The sequence below is a fragment of the Euleptes europaea genome, chromosome 5, assembly GCF_029931775.1.
Source record: "Euleptes europaea isolate rEulEur1 chromosome 5, rEulEur1.hap1, whole genome shotgun sequence".
In the NCBI taxonomy this organism is placed as follows: domain Eukaryota; kingdom Metazoa; phylum Chordata; class Lepidosauria; order Squamata; family Sphaerodactylidae; genus Euleptes; species Euleptes europaea.
In genome coordinates this window covers 8,418,388-8,439,387 of record NC_079316.1, presented here as the reverse complement: position 1 = coordinate 8,439,387, position 21,000 = coordinate 8,418,388, and the positions used below count along the sequence as shown (strand labels likewise).

Below are 21,000 nucleotides of genomic sequence, written 5' to 3'. Positions count from 1 at the left end.
ATCCAGAGCCGAGTAGTTCCTAGTTCTCTCTCCTGGTGCTCTCCCCTTACCTGTTGCTGAGTTTGCTTCAGGGTTTGTCGTGCATTTCCTTGGGCATTTTTACAACAGTCCTGCCATGTAGGTTGCCAGGTCCCTCTTTGCCCACGGCGGGAGGTTTTGGGGGTGGAGCCTGAGGAGGGCGGGGTTTGGGGAAGGGAGGGACTTCAATGCCATAGAGTCCAATTGCCAAAGCAGCCATTTTCTCCAGGTGAACTGATTTCTATCCGCTGGAGATAATTTGTAACAGATGGAGATCTCCAGCTACTACCTGGAGGTTAATACAAAAAAGGATTAGCACTGTATGAAAGACAAGTCAGTACAAAAGAACAGCACAAGCTCTAAATTAGCAAAAAGCGAATGCTATATTCTAGGCAAAATGCATACGATCAACACACTGCCGCAAACATAAAGAAACAAACTGTACCAAAGGCATACAAAAAACTACACTTTCAAGCACAACTAGATGAATTCAACTAGGCAAGTAATAGCCGCAAAGTTCAATCCCAGAGTTGGCAACGGCAATAGCCGGTCCCGTTGGAGCCGATCAAAATCGGGAGCTGGTGGTCATGCGCAGAGCAGCGGAGATTGAAGCGAAGTTGGTCATGTGCAGTGGAGAAATGGAAGGTAAGCAACCGCTGGAAGAAATAGACATGCGCAATACGCAAATTCGGCAGAGCAGAAGTAGCGCAACTTTCAAAATTTCTAACCATTGATAGCTGTGTGAAAAAAATTCAGACTGTAGCCTCGGTGCAGAAGACAAGATGAACGGAACGTGGTCTCTAGATTGTAAATCACGTTTCACTGGGGGCTTTGTCAGCCGGGGGGGGAAGGGGGAAGCGTGGGAAGGAGTTACTTAACGTGTCTATATCAACGTAAACAGCTTTTGTAATCACATTTTTGTAACTATATTTAAGAGTTCCATATAAATGCCAACTTGAGAAAGTAGAATTGGAATTTAAGCTTACCAGTAGAAAATATCAAACAGTCAATGCAGCAATTAAGAGATCCGCAGGTTGATGTTTCCATCAAGACATCTATAAACCAAAATGGCCAACCTTAGTTATATACTAGCTATTTAAAAGGACCAAACAATAATTAAAGAAAGCACGACAAGTCAAATTCGCTATTTAAACCAAACGGACTCATAGTTTTAAACGTATGTTATAAATTTACATTCATGTTGCAACAATATACGTTTCATATTGGTTTGATTATAAGGGTGGGGTCTGAATTGCCACAGGACAAAAAAGTTAAAATCACTGTCTCCGTGCCCCTTTTCAAGGAAATGGGATACAAGTGGCGCGTCTTTTACTCTTGCTCGGATGCGAGAGCGGTGTTCACAAATGCGGGTTCGAATGGCGCGCATCGTAGACCCGATATACATAAGACGGCAACGGCAAAGGATCGCGTAAACGGCTCCTTTGGAGGAGCAATTTGAAAATTGTCTCAGTTAAAAAGAAAAACCAGTATTAGCTGCACTAAGATTTTTAATAGGCAGTCTCAATGAGCAAACCGAGCATGATTCACATTTGTGGTTGCCCTAGCCGGCTCAAGGTGGACTCAGCCTTCCATCCTTCCGAGGTCGGTGAAATGAGTACCCAGCTTGCTGGGGGTAAAGGGAAGATGACTGGGGAAGGCACTGGCAAACCACCCCACAAACAAAGTCTGCCTTGGAAACGTCGGGATGTGACGTCACCCCATGTGTCAGGAGTGACCCGGTGCTTGCACAGAGGACCTTTACCTTTTTTATGGAGTATCTGACCAATCTTGAAATGAGTACCCACCTTGCTGGGGGTAAAGGGAAGATGACTGGGGAAGGCACTGGCAAACCAGCCCGCAAACAAAGTCTGCCTTGGAAACGTCGGGATGTGACGTCACCCCATGGGTCAGGAATGACCCGGTGCTTGCACAGGGGACCTTTACCTTGAATGGAAAAAGAGAAAACAGCCTGCAGAGTATATGGCAGAGGGGTGATTTGGAAGCGGGGATTTCCGCTTTAGGGCATATTTATAAGATGTGGGTGTCTTCCACTCCCCCCCCCCCATACATTAGACAACAATCTTAGTCTTTATGTAGTGCTTTAGATTGTTCCTGCATTTTGTGTGCATTACCAGCTCGTAATGTGTGCAAAAATCCCGTAAAGCACGCCGTGATTACCAGCATTTTTAACAGCTGCCACGATGCGGGGTGGTGGTGGGGAGATTAACCCTTTCACCCTGCACTGTTCTGTTAATTGCCTCCCCCCCATTGTTAGCCTGGGGAGGAAAAAATGTGTGTGTGGGTGGTTTCAATTAACAAAGCCGTGTGGTTGTAGAAAGGGATAACTCCAACCCCTTTCTCTCGCGCCTGTTGAGGCCCTGATCCAAATTCGGAGCTGTCGAGAACAGCTATTAAGCCTTTGGGGTGGGGGAGATCTCTGTGGGGTGAGATCTCTGAAGGTTTTCTCGTGGGCTGGTTTTGACTCTATTCGCATTGAGCGGCTGAAGACCACCTCGTGAGTAGAGATTTGTGCATTGGGGACTCCCTGCTTTGCCGCGCTGACTCCTGACCACGGTGTGATTCCTGTTCTCGTGGTTGGGGGGGAACCCAGAGGATTTGCTCGAGTTTATTTCTTCTTGCTATGGAGGCAGTTTTTTTTCCCCTGGGACCCAAAATGCAATATTTTGTGACGTGGAAATGGATTCAGCAAATGGCTGTTGGTTAGTTTTGGTCATGACTGCTATCGCCGAGTAACACAATTCCTCTTCCCGCTCTCCTTGCCCCGTTTGTGCTTTCTCCGAATGTGCATGTTCCATTTTCCAACCGTCCGGTTGGTTTCTAATCAATATTTCTGCTTTCGTACCCCAACCCCTTGAGGGGACCGGTAATGGTGGTGGTGGTGGAGAGGGGTGTCGAGTCGCAGCCGACCTATGGCGACCCCATAAGGTCTTCAATGCAAGAGAGGAGCAGAGGTGGTTTGCCGTCGCACACCTCCGTCTGGCAACCCTGGACTTCTCCGTGGATCTCCAGTAAATCTCAAAAAGGAAGTTCTGTTTTGACGTGAGTTCTAGCTCCTGAACGCTTACATGGGAATACGTTTGTTCCATCTCGAAGATGTCTACAGACACCTGCCTAATTTTGCTACTACAGACTAACAGTGGCTGCAAGCCATGGTGACTAAATGGAACCTCCACGTTCAGAGGCAGTCAACCTCTGAATAGGAGCGCCGGGAGGCAACTTCAGGGGAAGGCCTTGGCCTCTGTGCCCCGTCGTTGGACCTCCGGAGGAACTCGGTTGGCCACTGTGTGAGAGAGGATGCTGGACTAGATGGACCCTCACTGGTCTGATCCAGCAGGGCTCTTCTGAGGTTCTCATGAAGGCCTCGGCCTCTATGCCCTGTTGCTGGACCTCCAGAGGAACTGGTTGGCTGCTGTGTGAGACGGGGTGCTGGGCTGGATGGACCACTGGTCTGATCCAGCAGGGCTCCCTGCCCTCCTCGAAGTGACATGAAGCTGCCTTCTACTGTATCAGACCCTTGGTCCATCAAGGTCACTATTGCTCCTCAGACTGGCAGCTGCTTTCCAGGGTCTCAGGCGGGGGTCTTCCCTTCACCTGCCACGTGGCCCTTTCAGCTGGAGATGCCAGGGGTTGAACCTGGGGCCTTCTGCACGCAAAAGCAGATGCTCTACCACTGAGCCGCAGCCCCTCCCCAAACAGATCCCCAAACAGATCCTTGGCTACTCCAAGAATGAAATCAGCAGGGCCATTAAACCAAACAAAAATCAGAAAACTCAGGAAAAACAGTCTCCCATAGGAAAGGTATTCTTGCCATTAATTAAAGGAGTCACTGATAGGATGGAGAAACTTTTGAAAAAACATAACCTGCAAACAGTGTTTAAACCCACCAAGAAAATACAACAAATGCTACGATCAGCAAAAGACAAAAGAGACCCCCTCTCCTCTGCAGGAGTATATCGTATACCTTGCAGCTGTGGAGAACTTTACATCGGGACCACACAACGCAGCATACAAACAAGGATAAAAGAACATGAAAGATACTGCAGACTTGGCCAACCTGAGAAATCAGCAGTGGCTGAACATGGACTGACACAAACAGGACTCAGGGTCTTATTCCAAGACACTGAAAGACTGGACAATTCTACCAACTATTTTGTCAGATTGCACAGAGAAGCCATTGAAATTCATAAACATCAGCACAACTTTAACAGAAAAGAGGAGAGTTTAAGAATGAATAAGGCTTGGCTTCCTGCCCTGAAAACCTCCAGACTAACAAAGACAACATTCAACAATAGCCAGGCAGATTAGCTTTGGATTACACACATTAACAGATCACTTCAGGATACAATGGTTCCATATTAACATACCATACCCTCATTAGCACATTATCTTGATACTTACAGGACAATGATTAGCACATTACTTTTGCAGGACAATACTCAGCTCAAACCCAACCCCTTTCTGACTATGTATTACTCTTCCTACACCCTTGACACTCAGAGACACTGTCCTTCAGTGTTACTCCTCTGAAGATGCCGGCCACAGCTGCTGGCGAAACGTCAGGAAAGAAAATACAAAGACCACGGTCACACAGCCCGGATAACCTACAAGAACCAAAGATCCTTGGTCCATCAAGGTCAGCATTGTCTACTCAGACTGGCAGCAGCTCTCCAGGGTCTCAGGCAGAGGTCTTTCCCGTCACCTATAGCCTGATTCCTTTTAACTGGAAATGCCAGGGACTGAACCCAACGCAGATGCTCTGCCACTGAGCCACAGCCCCTCCCCGCCACCCTGTCAATTCCGGGGCAAGAGCGTGGGGTTGTTGGGCTGCACTGTGGCAGCTGTGCGCTTTGGAGGCCCGCTGGCAGAGGCCGTGCGTGTGGCTCGCGGCCAGCAACGTATCCCCGGCCGGCTGGCCTGCATTGTCTGCTTCCCGTCCGTCGGGTTCCCCTGCATTTTGTCGCCCGAGGTCCAGGAAGCAAAGCGCAGGGGTTGGGGGAATGCCAAGCTGTGGCGGTTGCAGGTGTCTAGGGAGCGTGATTGCTTCCTTCCCGAGACGCTTTCAACGGCTGGCGCCTGGCCAACCAGCCCGCCTCCCGCTGCTGGTTGCCGAAGCCTGCACGTCTCCTGGAAAGGACCTCAAGGGTTTTTCCCCAGGTTGCTCATAAAGGACCTTTGCTCTGTTGAGGAGCAAAGTATGGGGAAGTGCATCAAGTGGAGAAGAGTTCCCCAGGGCACAATCCCCTCCACACCTTCCTCTCACAGGAGCATGCATCCATGCGCATGCACAGATGGGGTTGCCGACCTCCAGGTGGGCCATGGTAACATGTGGACATTGCCACAGTTTGAGAAAAAATATATGTGTGTGTGTATAACAAATTGGAGATATAGAATAGAGAGTATTTAAACTGTTTGAACATTTGGTGAAAATTTATTTTATAAAAGTAAGAGTACTGTGAATAATATTGAGCTTGTGTGCTCTTTATTTCCTAACCTCCAGGTGGGGCCTGGAGGTAGGGTTGCCAGGTCCCTCTTCACCACCGGTGGGAGAGCCTGAGGAGGGCAGGGTTTGGGGAGGGGCTTCAATGCCATAAAGTCCAGATGCCAAAGCTGACATTTACTCCAGGTGAACTGATCTCTATCGGCTGGTGATCAGTTGTAATAGCAGGATATCTCCAGCTAGTGCCGGGAGGTTGGCAATCCTACCTGGAGATCTCTCACTGTTGCAGTTGATCTCCAGAAGACAAGAGATGAGTTCCCCTGGAGAAAATGGCTGCTTTTGAGGGTGGACTCAATGGCATTGCACCCTGCTGAGGTTCCTCCCTAAACTCCACCTCTAAAATATGCAATGCAGGTATTTCCCCACCCAGAGTTGGCAAGCCTACCATGGACATCCCACGACTGTAGGGTTGCCAGGTCCCCTCTTGCCACTGGCGGGAGCTTTGGTATGTGTGCGTGTGTGATTCGCGTGTTCAATAATGTCCCAGGATAAACCAGAGAGCGACAGGGATGCTCTACCCCCCCCCCCCCGCACACACACAATAAAACTGTGGAACCCATAGAATGTATGGAGAAATGTGCTAGAGCATCCCCATCACGTCCTGGTTTACCCCAGAAGTGGTGGGGACGCTCTTAACGCGTTCCTCCAAAACTTTATGATTCCCATAGGGTTTTTGAGGGACATTCCAGAGTGTCCCCATCGCTTCCTGGTTTAACTTGACATCATTGACCCGATCGCCCCTCTTTCAGCTGGCCTGCTTCCCCTGGTCGGCCAGCTGAGGGGCATCGGGGAGCCCTGTTAATTGGTGGGCAATTGGCCGCCAGTTAGCAGGCACTTGGCAACCCTACACGATAGCCTGGCCGTAGACTGTATGGTTCAAAATTATTAAAAGAATTAGTGAGGGTTCAAAGCCCTTCACAGCCCGGAGCTGAGTAATATCTACATCATCCCTGCAGGGTAGGAAGACCAGTATTACAGTTTCCATATTGTGGGAGACCGTGATTTGCCTAAAGGCAGCTAGAAAGTTGGTGCCGGAGGCAGGATTTGACTCAGGGGACGTCCTGGATCGCAGCACTCTTTCTTTGCTCGCCATGCCACGCTGTTTACGTGTCAGATGAATGAGCCCAAATACACCCTGTATGTAGGGTTGCCAACCTCCAGGTACTAAGTTTATGAAAACTTTGAACCTTGAGGGTCGGCTGGTCCTTGTGGAGGTCAGTGTACCCCCAAAAAGCATATGGAAACGGAGAAATTATTATTAAGACAAGAAGGAATCAACTGAAGAAGCAACCGGATTGCGAAACGCACACGAATCCGGAAGTGTCGTTTTGGATTGGACTTTTATGATTTTTCTCTTTTTTCTCCGGTTTGGAAAGGATTTATTTTCGGAAATGGTACTTTGAACAGTGATACACACAGGATTTGTGTTATTTTGGAATTGGTACTTTGGATGGACGTTTTTGAACAGTGATACACCTGGAATTGTGTTATTGGTGAAGCAACCCAGCTTTTGGGACGTTATAATTCTGTAACCTGTTAAAAAAGAAACGGTGAAGCAACCGGGCATTGAGACGCTGTATTTTTGTAACCTATTGGACTATTCACATATGATTGGTACCTACCTTGGTTATATCTTTAATTCTTCGGCGTGTGAGCATTTTTAAGTTGTATTACGTTTATTAAGTTTATGAGGCTTGGTGCTGCTCGTCTTGTTAACCTCCAGGTACTAGCTGGAGATCTTCAGCTATGACAACTGATCTTCAGCCGAAAGAGATCAGTTCCCCTGGAGAAAACGGCCGCTTTGGCTATTGGGCTCTATGGCATTGAAGTCCCTCCCCAAACCCCGCCCTCCCCAGGCTCCGCCTCCAAACATCCAGGTATTTTCCAACCTGGAGCTGGCAAGCCTACCTGTATGGTAGAATCAGGTTCAAATATCCACACAACCCGGATGCTTCCTGGAGGGCCATGCGGTGTTTAGGTGCATATCGTGATGATGCCAGGGTATAGACGATCCCGTGCATACCTATTCTCTCTAGTATCAGAGGAGCATGCCTATTATTTTGGAACTGTGCTAGGGTTGCCAGATTCTCCCTCTCCTCCGGCAGGAGATTTTTGGGGCTAAGCGGAGGCGACGATCCCGTGCGCAACGCAGTTACGTCACTTCTGGGTTTACCCTGGAAGCGCCGCATCACGACAGGAGGCTTTAGCGTTTGGGGGGTTTGAGTGCTAAAGCCTCCCGTTATGATGCGGCGCTTCCAGGGGTAAACCCAGATGTGATGTGGCCGCTTTGCATACGGGGGTGCGCATGTGCAATCCCCACTTCAAGCCAGCAGGTGGATTAGCAGTAGGGTTGCCAACCTCCAGGTGGTTAGCAAATACAAAATAGCAGAAAAACAAGCATTCAATAAATGCAAAGTATGTCTTTGTTCAGTTTAGGCATATAGTTAACGTACAATTATATAATCATTGTCTGTGCAATATTATGCAGGATAAATCATAAACAACTTGTAATTACAAATGTCTGAATCCCATTCAAAGAGTCTTTGTGCGAATATCTCGCCAAACTTGCGCCAAGGAGACGTGGATATATTCTCAATAATGTCCAAACTTGGTAGTAGAAATAGCAGGTATCTTCTGTTGCTGCTGTTTGGAGTATATTGACTCCTAAGTAGAACGAGTGGCAATAGTAGATCACATATATATAATACAGGGTGCCGGATATTCCCTGTTTCGACCACTCGGGGTGGAGGTCTTCTTCAGCTGCCAACTCGGGCTGTATAATAACACGCTCCTCTGTTGGGTGGGGTCAATTGTCCTTACTGCTCAACACAAAGCTTGGTTGAGTTAAAACCTCCAGGTGGTGGCTGGAGATCTCCTGCTATTACAACAACTGATCTCCAGCCGATAGAGACCAGTTCCCCTGGAGAAAATGGCCACTTTGGCAATCGGACTCCGTGGCATTGAAGTCCCTCCCCAAACGCCGCCCTCCTCAGGCGCCGTCCCAAAAACCTCCCGCCGGTGGCAAAGAGGGACCTGGCAACCCTAACTGGCAGGCCGTTGCAACGTGGCCACCCGGTGTCGATATTCCAAAGGTGGCCCCCATGCTCAGAAATGTTGGGGGGCCTTGCCATAGAGGGTCACTCTATAGTCAGATAGTACCTCCTAAAATAAAACATTGCAACATAGATTATAAACATATAATCTTTTAAATAAGTTTGACATAAGTAGGTGATAACTCACCGGGAAACGGTCCTCCAAAACCATTTCAACCCAACTAACGTACAAAAATAAACATAGGGGATGGAACATGCAAAATCCGCTTGTATAACAGTGTATGAAATAATTTTACAAGTATATATTCAGCAGGTGGTACTATTCAGTATGAGTTCAAATGGTTGGTTCAACGGGTAGTGTTCACCAGGTAGTGTTCCAACAGGTCTTGTTAGCAGGTCGATTGGTATAAATTTAGAATTAACAAATGGCGTAGTCCTATTGGAGAAAATCGTTGGTTCGCCAGGCATCAGCCTGCAATAGGGGGTAGAGTTAAGGGGAAGGGGTCACTTGTGGGGACGGGGTTGCTTGCGAGGATGGACTTCTTCATAAACAGCTTCATAAAAATCCCCAGTATGCTAAGGTGGTTTTTGGTGTTTTTTTTTTAATTTGCAGTGAGGTCCCCCCCGCTGCATGAAATACTCTAGAAATGGTAGCCTGAAGTAGGCACAGCTCGGTTTTACCCTCTGTTTAAACCGGGTCTCGTGTCTCAAAACGGTCGCCAACCGGGTGCCTTTGCACGCTCGTAGGCAGGGCGGGATGGAAACCGCGCCTTCCTCTGCAGAGCCTGCCGATCGGTGTGTACTGCTCCTGAACATGGAGGTTTCGTCTGCCCTGCCGAGATGGCTATCATTGCCTGAACCCGTCTCGTTCTGTTTGGGAGCCGCCCTGCCTAGTCACCGTCACAACATCCGGTGGCGATGAATTCCACCGGACAATTATGCACAGGGCGAGGGAAGCGCTTCCCGCAACTCGCCGTGACCATGCTGCCGATCTGGTTCGCCGCGCAACTTCAGTTTAAAGTCCGACAGCTACCTCTCGCTATTTGCGCTCTCCCGCCTTCGATCACAGTAATAGTCTCTCTACCCTTGCAGGCTCGTGTGAGCATGGACGCGCCCCGTGCTGCTTGAGTCATATTTTTTCCCCCCGCAACATCTTCCTTTTTGATGCGAGCATCAAAATCGCCGAGATGTTTCTGTAAATCATCCGGATTAACTCGGATTAACAGAAAAGTGTAAAAATGGGGCACTTAAAACCTCCCCAGACTATCCGTTTTTATCCATCCTTTCCTCCAAGTTTCCTATGCATTGTTTCCCCCATCCTCCATATTATCCTCAAAGCAATCCTGTAAGGTAGGCGAGGCTGGCCCAAGGTCACCCAGTGAGTTTTGTGGCACAGGGGGGGATTTCATCCCAGATTTCCCAGCCCAAGGCTGTAACCACTGTGCTACACTGCCAGAATTTTATTTTTGGTTGTCAAACGTTCAGCCCAGACTTGTTACGATGGCGGACGTGGGGTGGGGCGATCTGTCCATTATCTCAAGCAGAGCAGTAGATTATTTTATAACTTGCAAACAGAAGAGGGCAACCAAAATGGTTAGGGGGTTGGGAGCGCCGGCCCTATGAGGAAAGGCTGAGGGATCCGGGACTTTTGAGTTTAGAAAAGAGACAACCGCTCATATTGGGATAAGATGGCAAAAATGGACTTTACGACATTATTTAGTGAGATATAGAAAAATAATGTTTAAATGACTTTAATTTTAGATAATAGATAAGTAAAACTATCCAGACACTTCTTCGGAAGTCGGGTGAAGGGTCACTTTTGGTGGGTGTTTGGGTAGAAGGGTATTTTTGGATATTTTTGGATATCTTGATTGATGACGATTGTACTATATATGATGTAAAAATACCCTTTTATTTTATTTTCTTTTTCTTTTTTTTCTTTTTCTTTTTTTTCTATTTTGTGAATTAACTTTTTTGTTATTAATTTTTTCCCTGTCTTCTTATATTGTATGTTTTGTTAAAATTCAATAAAAATTTATTTAAAAAAAGAAAAGAGACAACCGCGAGGGGAAAAGGATAGAGGTTTCTAAAATTAAGCACGGGGTGGAGAGAGTTGACCAAAGAGAACTTTTTCTCCCTCTCCCAAAATACTAAAACTCGAGGGCATCACATGACGTTGATGGGAAGTAGATTCAGGACGGACAAAAGGAAATATTTCTTTACGCAACAAGTGATTAAAAAGTGGAGTTCGCTGCCGGAGGATGTAGTGATGGCCACAGGCTTTAAAAGGGAAATGGACAGATTCATGGACGAGAGGTCTGTCCGCGGCTACTAGCCACGGTGACTAAAGGGAACCTCCACGTTGAGAGGCAGTCAACCTCTGAATTCCCAGTGGCGGGAGGCAACATCACGGGAAGGCCTCGCTCTCTGTACCCTGTTGCTGGACCTCCCAGAGGAACTGGTTGGCCACTGTGGGAGACAGGAGGCTGGACTTGATGGACCCTCACTGGTCTGATCCAGCAGGGCTCTTCTTAGTAATTATGAAGGCCTCGGCATCTCTGCCCACTGGTTGGACCTCCAGAAGAATTGGTTGGCCATGGTGTGAGACAGGATGCTGGAGTAGATGGACCACTGGTCTGATGCAGCAGGCGTCCTCGGGAGGTGGTGAGCTCTCCTTCCCTGGAGGTTTTTAAGCAGAGGCCAGATGGCCATCTGTCAGCAGTGCTGATTCTATGACCTTCGGCAGATCATCAGAGGGAGGGCACCTTGGCCATCTTCTGGGAACTGGGTGTGTGTTTGTGGGAGGTAGTGGTGAATTTCCTGCATTGTGCAGGGGGTTGGACTAGATGACCCCGGTGGTCCCTTCCAACTCTATGATTCTGTGATTCTTCTAACGTTTCTGTGAAGGCCTGGGCTTCTATGCCCTGTTGTTGGACCTCCAGAGGAACTGGGTGGGCCACTCTATGGGAGAGGATGCTGGACTAGGTGGACCCTCACTGGTCTGATCCAGCAGGGCCCTTCGGATGTTCTTAACATTCAGCACTGTGCTGTTTTCTTTTTCCCCCTCCCCATTTTTTGTCTCTAATCCTTTTCAGCAACCAGGCCTGGATGGATCCCCCACCGCGATTGCCTGCGTGGCTAAGAGAGCCTCCTGAAGAAAGCCGTGGGACCCTTGGTGGCATCTTCAAGTGACTCCCTGTCTTTCTCTTTCTTGGCAGGATTTGTGGTGGGCCAGGCTGGATTGTATCAGTCTCTGGGCATGTTCCTGGTGGCCTATTTCATCATCGGCATGACGGTCCTCTCGGTGTGTGCCATCTCTACCAACGGGGCCTTGGATGCTGGCGGTGCTTATTGTATCCTTCCTATCAGTGTTTGTTTTGTTAAAAAAATTAAAATAAAATAAAAGATGCATGACACCCCACCCTGCATGCCGGAGATTTCCCCCTTTAATTTTTGCTATTCCCTCGCCCTGAGCCAAAGCCTTGATTTTTCCCCGAATTGCTGCAAGCCCCCCATCCCCCCACCTCTCCCAGAAACTGGATCTGTGCTGGCAGCAACAGACCAAGAAAGGGATCTTGGGGTGGTAGTGGATAGCTCAGTGAAGATGTCAACCCAGTGTGCGGCTGCTGTACAAAAGGCAAACTCCATGCTGGCCATAATTAGACAAGAATAGAGAATAAAACTGCTGATATCATACTGCCCTTGTACAAATCTATGGTGAGACCACACTTGGAATACTGTGTACAGTTCTGGTCCCCACACCTAAAAAAGGATATTACAGAGCTTGAGAAGGTGCAGAAAAGAGCAACCAAAATGATTAGGGGACTAGAGCAACTGTCCTATGGGGAGCGGTTAAGACGCTTAGGGCTGTTTAGCTTGGAAAGAAGGTGGCTAAGGGGAGACATGATAGAGGTCTATAAAATTATGCATGGTTTGGGGAGAGTGGACAGGGAGAAGTTTTTCTCCCTCTCCCATAATACTAGAACACGGGTTCATCTGCTAAAGCTGGAGGGTGAGAGATTCAAAACAGATAAAAGGAAGTATTTTTTCACACAACGCATAGTTAAATTGTGGAACTCCCTGCCCCAGGATGTGGTGATGGCTGCCAGCTTGGAGGGCTTTAAGAGGGGAGTGGACATATTCGTGGAGGAGAGGGGTATTCATGGCTGTTAGTTAGAATGGATACTAGTTATGCTGCATACCTATTCTCTCTAGTATCAGAGGAGCATGCCTATTATTTTGGTGCGCTGGAAAACAGGCAGGATGGTGCTGCTGCAGTCGTCTTGTTTGTGGGCTTCCTAGAGGCACCTGGTTGGCCGCTGTGTGAACAGATTGCTGGACTTGATGGGCCTTGGTCTGATCCAGCAGGGCCTTTCTTACGTTCTTATGGAATGTAGCCATGGCTGAACAAGACAGGTCCTCTCCTTCCTGGCCTTGCGGGGTAGGAAGAGAAGGAATTGTTTTTTATACCCCCTTTTCTCTGCCTTTAAGGATCCTCAAACCAGCTTACAATCTCCTTCCCTTCTCCTCCCCACAACAGACACCTTGTGAGGTAGGTGGGGCTGAGGGAGTTCGAAGGGAACTGTGACTGGCCCAAGGTCACCCAGCTGACTTCATGTGGAGGAGCGGGGAATTGAACCCTGTTCTCCCGATTAGGGTCCACCGCTCTTTATGGCTAATGGAGGGAATGGAAAGAATTCCACCTTCATCCCCAACGTTTGATTTACTTCATTTACACCCACTTTTCTTCACCATAGGGGCCCAGAGCGACTCACACTTCTCCATTTTATCCTCTCAACAACCCTGTGAGGAAGGTTAGCCTGAGAGTGGTGGGGGGAAAGGAGAGGGAGGAGGAGGAGGAAGAAGCGTTGGTTTTTGTACCCCGCTTTTTCTCTACCTTTAATGAGTCTCAAAGCGGCATACAATCTCCTTCTCTTCCCCTCCCCACAACTGATGCCTTGTGAGGTAAGTGGGGCTGAGAGAGTTCAGAGAGAACTGTGAATACCCCAAGGTTACCCAGCAGGCCTCATTTGGAGGAGTGGGGAATCGAACCCGGTTCTCCAGATTGGAGTCCGCCGCTCTTCACCACTGCCCCACGCTGGCTCTAGGTTGTTCCTTCTCACCTTGCCCTGTGGTCTCTGTGGCTCCTTGACCCCCCGTGGCGCAGACATGATCAGCCGGGCCCTGGGACCCGAGTTCGGGGGCAGCATCGGGATCATGTTCTTCTTGGCCAACGTTTGCGGCAGTGCCCTCTACACCCTGGGGCTGGTGGAAGCCGTCGTGGATGACTTCGGAGTCCCGGAAGGTGAGTGCGACGCGAGGGGTCCCCCCTCCCCAAGGTCACCCAACCCTCCCTAAACCCTGTTTCCCCCCCAAAAAAAAATCTCCAGGTATTGCCCAACTCAGAGCTGGCAGTCCTAGTCACTGTAGAGCAGTGATTCCCAACCTTTTTTTGACCAGGGACCACTAGGACTTTTTTGTTCGGTGCAGGGACCCCAAGGTTCAAAATAAAAATTCCAAAAATTTGAAAATAAACTTTAATCATAACTGTTAAACATTAAACATTAAACAGAATAATATATTTTTATAATAGAGAACTTTTAATTGAAAATATTAATTTATTATGGGTTTATAACTGTTTCGCAGACCTTAATTTAGTTCTCGCGGACCCCTGGGGGTCCGCGGACCCCCGGTTGGGAACCAGTGCTGTAGAGTCATTCTGACAGGCACTCAAGGAGGTGTGGAATAAGACTTCGGGTAAAGGTAATCTTTCCTCATATTGTTATTGTTATCAAAACATTTATATCCCACCTTTCCTTGTGGGTCAAAGCAGCTTACAATAAAAGTTAAAAACATTTCCCGTTTCAAACCAAAACTAAAAAGGCAAACCCCAAATCCTCCCTCCCCCTTTAAAGATAAGAACATAAGAAAGGCCCTGCTGGATCAGACCAAGGCCCATCAAGTCCAGCAGGCCAACCAGGTGCCTCCAGGAAGCCACAAACAAGACGACTGCAGCAGCACCATCCTGTTGTCTGTCACTTAACACACACCCCTGCAAAAGCCCTAACAAACCACCAGACCTTGCAGTGGCTGTGCACAGTTCTGGTCACCACACCTAAAAAAGGATATTGCGGAGCTTGAGAAGGTGCAGAAAAGAGCGTCCAAAATGATCAGGGGGCTACAGCAACTGCCGTATGAGGAGCAGTTAAAACGCTTAGGGCTGTTTGGCTTGGAAAGAAGGCGGTTAAGGGGAGACATGATAGAGGTCTATAAAATTATGCACGGTATGGGGAGAGTGGACAGGGAGAAGCTTTTCTCCCTCTCGCTTAATACCAGAATGCGGGGTCATCTGCTGAAAATGGAGGGTTGAGAGATTCCAAACAGATAAAAGGACTATCCGGACTGTGTGACCGTGGGTCTTGGCATTTTCTTTCCTGACGTTTCGCCAGCAGCTGTGGCAGGCATCTTCAGAGGAGTAACACTTGAGGGAGTAACACTTGTTACTCCTCTGAAGATGCCTGCCACAGCTGCTGGCGAAACGGCAGGAAAGAAAATGCCAAGACCCACGGTCACACAGCCCGGATAACCTACAAGAACCGATGAACTCTGACCCTGAAAGCCTTCGACAATAGATAAAAGAACGTATTTCTTCACACAACGCATAGTTAAATTGTGGAACTCCCTGCCCCGGGATATGGTGATGGCTGCCACCCTGGGAGGCTTTAAGAGGGGAGTGGACATGTTCATGGAGGAAAGGGGTATTCACGGCTACTAGTAAAAATGGATGCTAGTCATGATGCACACCTATTCCCTCCAGGATTAGAGGAGCAGGCCTGTTATATGAGGTGCTTTGGAACACAGGCAGGATAGATGCTGTTGCAGTCGTCTTGTTTGTGGGCTTCCTAGAGGCACCTGGTTGGCCACTGTGGGAACAGACTATGGGACTTGGTCTGATCCAGCAGGGCCTTTCTTATGATGCAGACCTATTCTCTCCAGGACCAGAGGAGCATGCCTATTACATTAGCTGCTTTGGAGCACAGATAGGAGAATGCTGCCGTGGTCTTGTTTGGGGGCTTCCTAGAGGCACCTGGTTGGCCACTGTGTGAACAGACTGCTGGACCTGATGGGCCTGGGTCTGATCCAGCAGGGCCTTTCTTATGTTCTTAAGATCTGCAAGAAGGGGTCTTCTCCGGCTCATCCCGGAGTTGTCAACCCTATGCCCCTCCTGCCAGAGTCCTGCCCCACACTTTGATAACACCAGGGGCAGACCAGCCCTCCCTAGGAACGGGGGGAGGGGGGCACGTAGAAGGTTGGCCGTTTGACTGGCAACGTTAACCCTCCATTGGTTCTCCTGACAGAGGGCAACATGGGTAGCGGCGTCCACGTCCTGCAGAGAGGATACTGGTTCGAGCTGCTGTACGGGACGGTTCTGCTCCTCCTCTGCCTCCTCGTATGCCTGGTGGGCGCCGGCATCTACGCCAAGGCCACCTTCCTCATCTTCGTCATCGTCATGGGCGTCCTGGGCACCGTCGTCCTCAGTTTCTTCGTGGTGGGTCCTCACACGGTGCAACTGCCGGGTGGCGGCGGTAACGGCACGGGCCTCGGCAACGCCTCCTTCACCGGCTTCAGCCTCCACACCCTTCGGTCCAACCTCGCAGGTGAGTCGCACGGCTTTCCAATTCTTGGGGGAGGAGCTGTGGCTCAGTGGAAGAGCCTCTACTTGGCATGCAGAATGTCCCAGGTTCAATCTCCGGCATCTTCAGTTAAAAGGACCAGGCAAGCAGGTGATGCAAAAGGCCCGAGACCCTGGAGAGCCGCTGCCAGTCTGAGTGCACAATGCTGACTTTGATGGACCAAGGGTCTGATTCAGTAGAAGGCAGCTTCGTGTGTATGTGCATGCATGTTTGGGGAGGGGCCGTGCCCTAGTAGTAGAGCATCTGCTTGGCATGCAGAAGGTCCCAGGTTCAGTCCCAGGCATCTCCAGTTAAAAGGACCAGGCAGTAGGTGATGTGAAAGACCTCCGCCTGAGACCCTGGAGAGCCGCTGCCAGTCTGAGTAGACAATACTGGCTGTGGACTGAAGGTCTTGACTCCGTATAAGACAGCTTCATGTGTTCAAGGCTGTCAGGGAAGGGGCTGTGGCTCAGTGGTAGAGCATCTGCTTGGTATGCAGAAGGTCCCAGGTTCAATCCCCGGCATCTCTAGTTAAAAGGACCAGGCATAAGGTGACGTGAAAGCCCTGTGCCTGAGACCCTGGAGAGCCATTGCGAGTCTGATCAGGCTGGGACTTTGGAGGGACAATACCCCAGGGCTGGCGTAACAGCTGCGAGGCTGATCAGCTGCAGCAGTCGATGCGGCCCCTGTACCTTCAATAGGTGCATGGAAGAAATGGGAAGTCTTAGCAGGTGCTGCTTTTTCTCCCCTTTGCATCCCTGATGGGAGAAGGAGCACTGGATGAAAATTCCCTCTGTCTTCTGTGTGTGTGTTATGTGCCGTCAAGTCACTTCCGACTCATGGCAACCCTATGCATCAAAGTCCTCCCAAATGTCCTATGTTTGATAGCCTTGTCCAGATCTTGCAAATTGTCTTCTATGGAACTGTTAATGGAATGGGGCCTGGCTGCCGGTCGTGGCAGGGGGCTCCCTTTGTTGCGGAGGAGGGGGCTTTCACCCCCCTCCCCAGCTCTGCCTTCAGCGTGACCTCTGTTCTTCCCCATCCCCTGCAGCCGGCTACAGCGTGGATTACACCACTGGGCGCCTGATGAGCTTCAGCACCGTCTTTGCCGTCATGTTCAACGGCTGCACGGGCATCATGGCCGGCTCCAATATGTCTGGTGAGTGTGGTGTTGTGGGTCCCGCCAGGGAAGCCCAGGAGGGGGAGTATGCACCAGGGGACATGCTGTGGGCATGCGCATGGGGGGTGGAATTCTCTCTGGGCTTGGGGTGTCCTGATCTCTCTCATCCCACAGGGGACCTGAAGCGGCCAAGCTACTCCATCCCCCGGGGAACCATCATCGCTGTCATCTTCACCTACGTCATCTACAATTTGATGGCCGTCCTGTTGAGCTGCACCTGTGACAGGTACGTGCCAGGCTGGCCACCGGGGGGAGCTCCCGCCCCAGTTTATTTTGCAAATACTTCTCTCCCTTTCATCATTCCGGCCAGCTTATTCATCCTGGGTTGAGGGCGAATTGCAGCTATTCCCATTTTGCAGGCTGGGAAACTGAGGCGCTTCATCCAAGGCCTTTTCCTGGGGGGAGGGCGCCTCAACGGAGCCATCCTCTTAGCTTCAAGGGAGGGGCCGAGGCTCAGTGGCAGAGTAACTGCTTGGCATGGAGAAGGTCCCAGGTTCAATCCCCGCCATCTCCAGTTAAGGGGACCAGGCAAGTAGGCGATGTGAAAGACCTCTACCTGAAGAAGAAGAGTCGGTTTTTATATGCCGACTTTCTCTACCACTTAAGGGAGAATCGAACTGACTTACAATCCCCTTCCCTCCCCACAACAGGCACCCTGTAAGGAAGGTGGGGCTGAGAGAGCTCTGTGGCTAGCCCAAGGTCACCCAGCTGGCTTCATGTGGAGGAGTGGGGAATCAAACCCAGTTCTCCAGATTAGAATCCTCCGCTCCAAACCACCGCTCTTAACCACTACACCACTCTCGCTCTGAGACCCTAGAGAGCCGCTGCCAGTCCGATTAGACAATACTGGCTTTGATGGACCAAGGGTCTGAGTCAGTATAAGGCAGCTTCATGTGTTCATGTGTGAGTTGACTATCGCCTCCTCCGTGGCTTTCAGACAGAAGCCAAGAAGCGCCGAAGGCAGTTTCTACGTATAGGCAGGAGAATGAATGGCAAAGCTCTTTCCGGACTGCACCAGTTCAGGTTGTGGGTGGGGGTTTCCATATTTGAATGATTTCCCGTGGGATATCAAAAAGTCATATCAAAAATATAACTTCCCTGGATATCAAAAATTGATATCAGATGGAGAGAGACTCTAATTGAGGTTGCCATCCTCCAGGTGGGGCCTGGATGTCTCCTAGAATCTCAACAGATCTCCAGACTGCAGAGATCAGTTCCCCTGAAGAAAATAGCTGCTTTGGAGGGTGGACTTTATAGCACAGTTCTCCAGTAAGGGCCCTCCTGTCCCCAAACCTTGCCCTACCCAGGTTCCACCACCAACTCGCAAGGAATTTCCCAACTTGGAGTTGGTAGCCCTAATTCTAGCTCACCGTTCTCCCTGACCTGTTGGTTTTGTGCGCAAATTAGGGTTTGTAAAGTGGGTGGGGGAGCGTGGAAACATCCAGACCCCCCCTCCCCCAAATCTTGCCGTCTAAAAAGGCCCAGTCCGAGATGAATTCGACGTGGGTTTTTGTGACTGTTCTCTGTGGGCACACCGGATGCTTGGTGCCATTCTGACAGTAGTTGGCAGCGGCGAAAAAGAATCAGTAATTTGAGCTGGGGCTGCCGGATGCTCTGATCAGATTTTGCATGCCTTTGTTCCCTCTGCTTGCTGAAGTTTTTAGTGATGCTTTCGTTTACCAAGTTGGCTGGGGACCTGGAGGTTGGGAGGGTAGTTTAAATGGTGGTGGTTGTGGGGTGGATTTGCTTTCCCTCTGGGGTTTTTTTCTTCCGTCCGTGAAGATTTAAGCCTTCTTTCAGACAGCTTGTTAGTACAAAACCTGTGTGCGTATTAAGTGCTGTCAAGTTGCTTCTGAATTATGGTGACCCTATGAATTAATGACTTACAAAACGGCTTTCCTGCCCCTTTCTTATATCCCCAGGGTAATGTCAATTGCCACTTTAGGATCAGGAAGGGATTTTCCTCCAGGACAGATCAGTCGGGGATCCTGGAGGTTTTTTCCCCTTCCTCTGGGCAAAGAGGAGGGGTCACCAGGGGATTGGGGGGGGAGGTAGTTGTAGCCAACTTATGGGAACCCCGTAAGGTTTTCAAGGCAAGAGATAATTAGAAGTGGTTGTGGTTTGCCATTGCCTGCCTCTTTGGGGAGGGGCCGTGGCTCAGTGGCAGAGCCTCTGCTTGGCATTCGGAAGGTCCCGGGTTCGATCCCTGGCATCTCCAGTTAAAGGGACTAGGCAAGTAGGTGATGTGAAAGACCTCTGCCAGAGACCCTGGAGCGCCATGGAGAGGGGCCGTGGCTGAGTGGTAGAGCCTCTGCTTGGCATGCAGAAGGTTCCAGGTTCGATCCCCGGCATCTCCAGTTAAAGAGACTAGGTGATGTGGAAGACCTCTGCCTGAGACCCTGGACAGCCGCTGCCAGTCTGAGTGGACAATACTGGCTTTGATGGACCGAGGGCCTGATTCAGTATATGGCAGCTTCGTGTGTTCGTGTATCCCTCAAGGTCAGAACTGTCTACTCAGATTGGCAGTGGCTCTCTGTGGTTTCAGGTAAAAGGCCTTTCACATCACCTGATCTCTTTAACTGGAGATGCCGGGGATCGAACCTGGGACCTTCTGATTGTAATATAAAAAATTAGGAATCTTTGTTCCTGCTTGTATCTGACGAAGGGAGCTTTGACTCTCGAAAGCTCATACCCCCCAAAATCTTGTTGGCCTCCAAGGTGCTCATGGATTCAAATCTTGCAGGCACAAACAAGCCACCAGGGAACCCTGGCCTGTGCCTGGTTGTGATGTTTACTTTGTTAGAGATTCCCCCCCTACACACACACACACACACACACACACACACACACACACGTTGGTTACTGCGTCGTTATTGGAAACCTGGACTTTTTGCCCTCTGCAAGCTGGTGGAGCATTCAGCGCGGCTCAGATTGCATTGACCTGCCCTTACAGCCAATTCCGAGATGTTTTCCAGGCGGGCAGCCTGGGTCAGGCGCACATGGAAGGGGCCTCAAATCAGAACTGACATGCCAGAAACACCGGCCCACTAAAAAAACCTGTAGTGGCTTCCCCCTCTTTCGTCCTGCCCTCAATTCCGCCTCCCCACTACACACACACAACACCCAATTTGCTAAAAATGCAGGATTCCATCCCCAGGTGAAAATCCAATTCCGTCGCATGTGTGCGGGTTGATTGTTCTTTTGCACCTGTTCGACCTTCCCTATGCTTCACACTCTACCTCTGGCTACAGAAGGACTCTTCTGCCTCTTTCGTGTGTGGACGCTTTTCCGCCGCTCCTGTTTAGAAGAAGAAGAGGAGTTGGTTTTTATATCCCGACTTTCACTACCACTTAAGGCAGAAACAAAGCGGCTTACAATCGCCTTCTCCTCCCCACAACAGGCATCCTGTGAGACAGGTGGGGCGGAGAGAGCTGTGACTAGCCCGAGGTCACCCCAGCTGGCTTCGTGTGGAGGAGTGGGGAAACAAATCCAGTTCACCAGATCAGCCTCCGCCGCTCCGACATTCTCCTGTTTCGTAGGCAGGATCTGTGCAAAGGG

At 49.8% G+C, this 21,000-nt stretch overlaps 1 protein-coding gene across 1 annotated transcript in view; it reads left to right on the top strand.

Moving 5' to 3' along the window:
* The window catches only part of LOC130478431 (solute carrier family 12 member 9-like), a 103,637-nt gene that overhangs the window by 21,055 nt on the left and 61,582 nt on the right, over nucleotides 1–21,000 (top strand). The window contains exons 2-6 of the mRNA XM_056850571.1: nucleotides 11,808–11,942; nucleotides 13,757–13,894; nucleotides 15,948–16,247; nucleotides 17,314–17,421; nucleotides 17,557–17,668. Of these exons, the coding sequence (XP_056706549.1) occupies nucleotides 11,808–11,942; nucleotides 13,757–13,894; nucleotides 15,948–16,247; nucleotides 17,314–17,421; nucleotides 17,557–17,668 (793 nt within the window). The remainder of the gene's footprint in view (nucleotides 1–11,807; nucleotides 11,943–13,756; nucleotides 13,895–15,947; nucleotides 16,248–17,313; nucleotides 17,422–17,556; nucleotides 17,669–21,000) is intronic.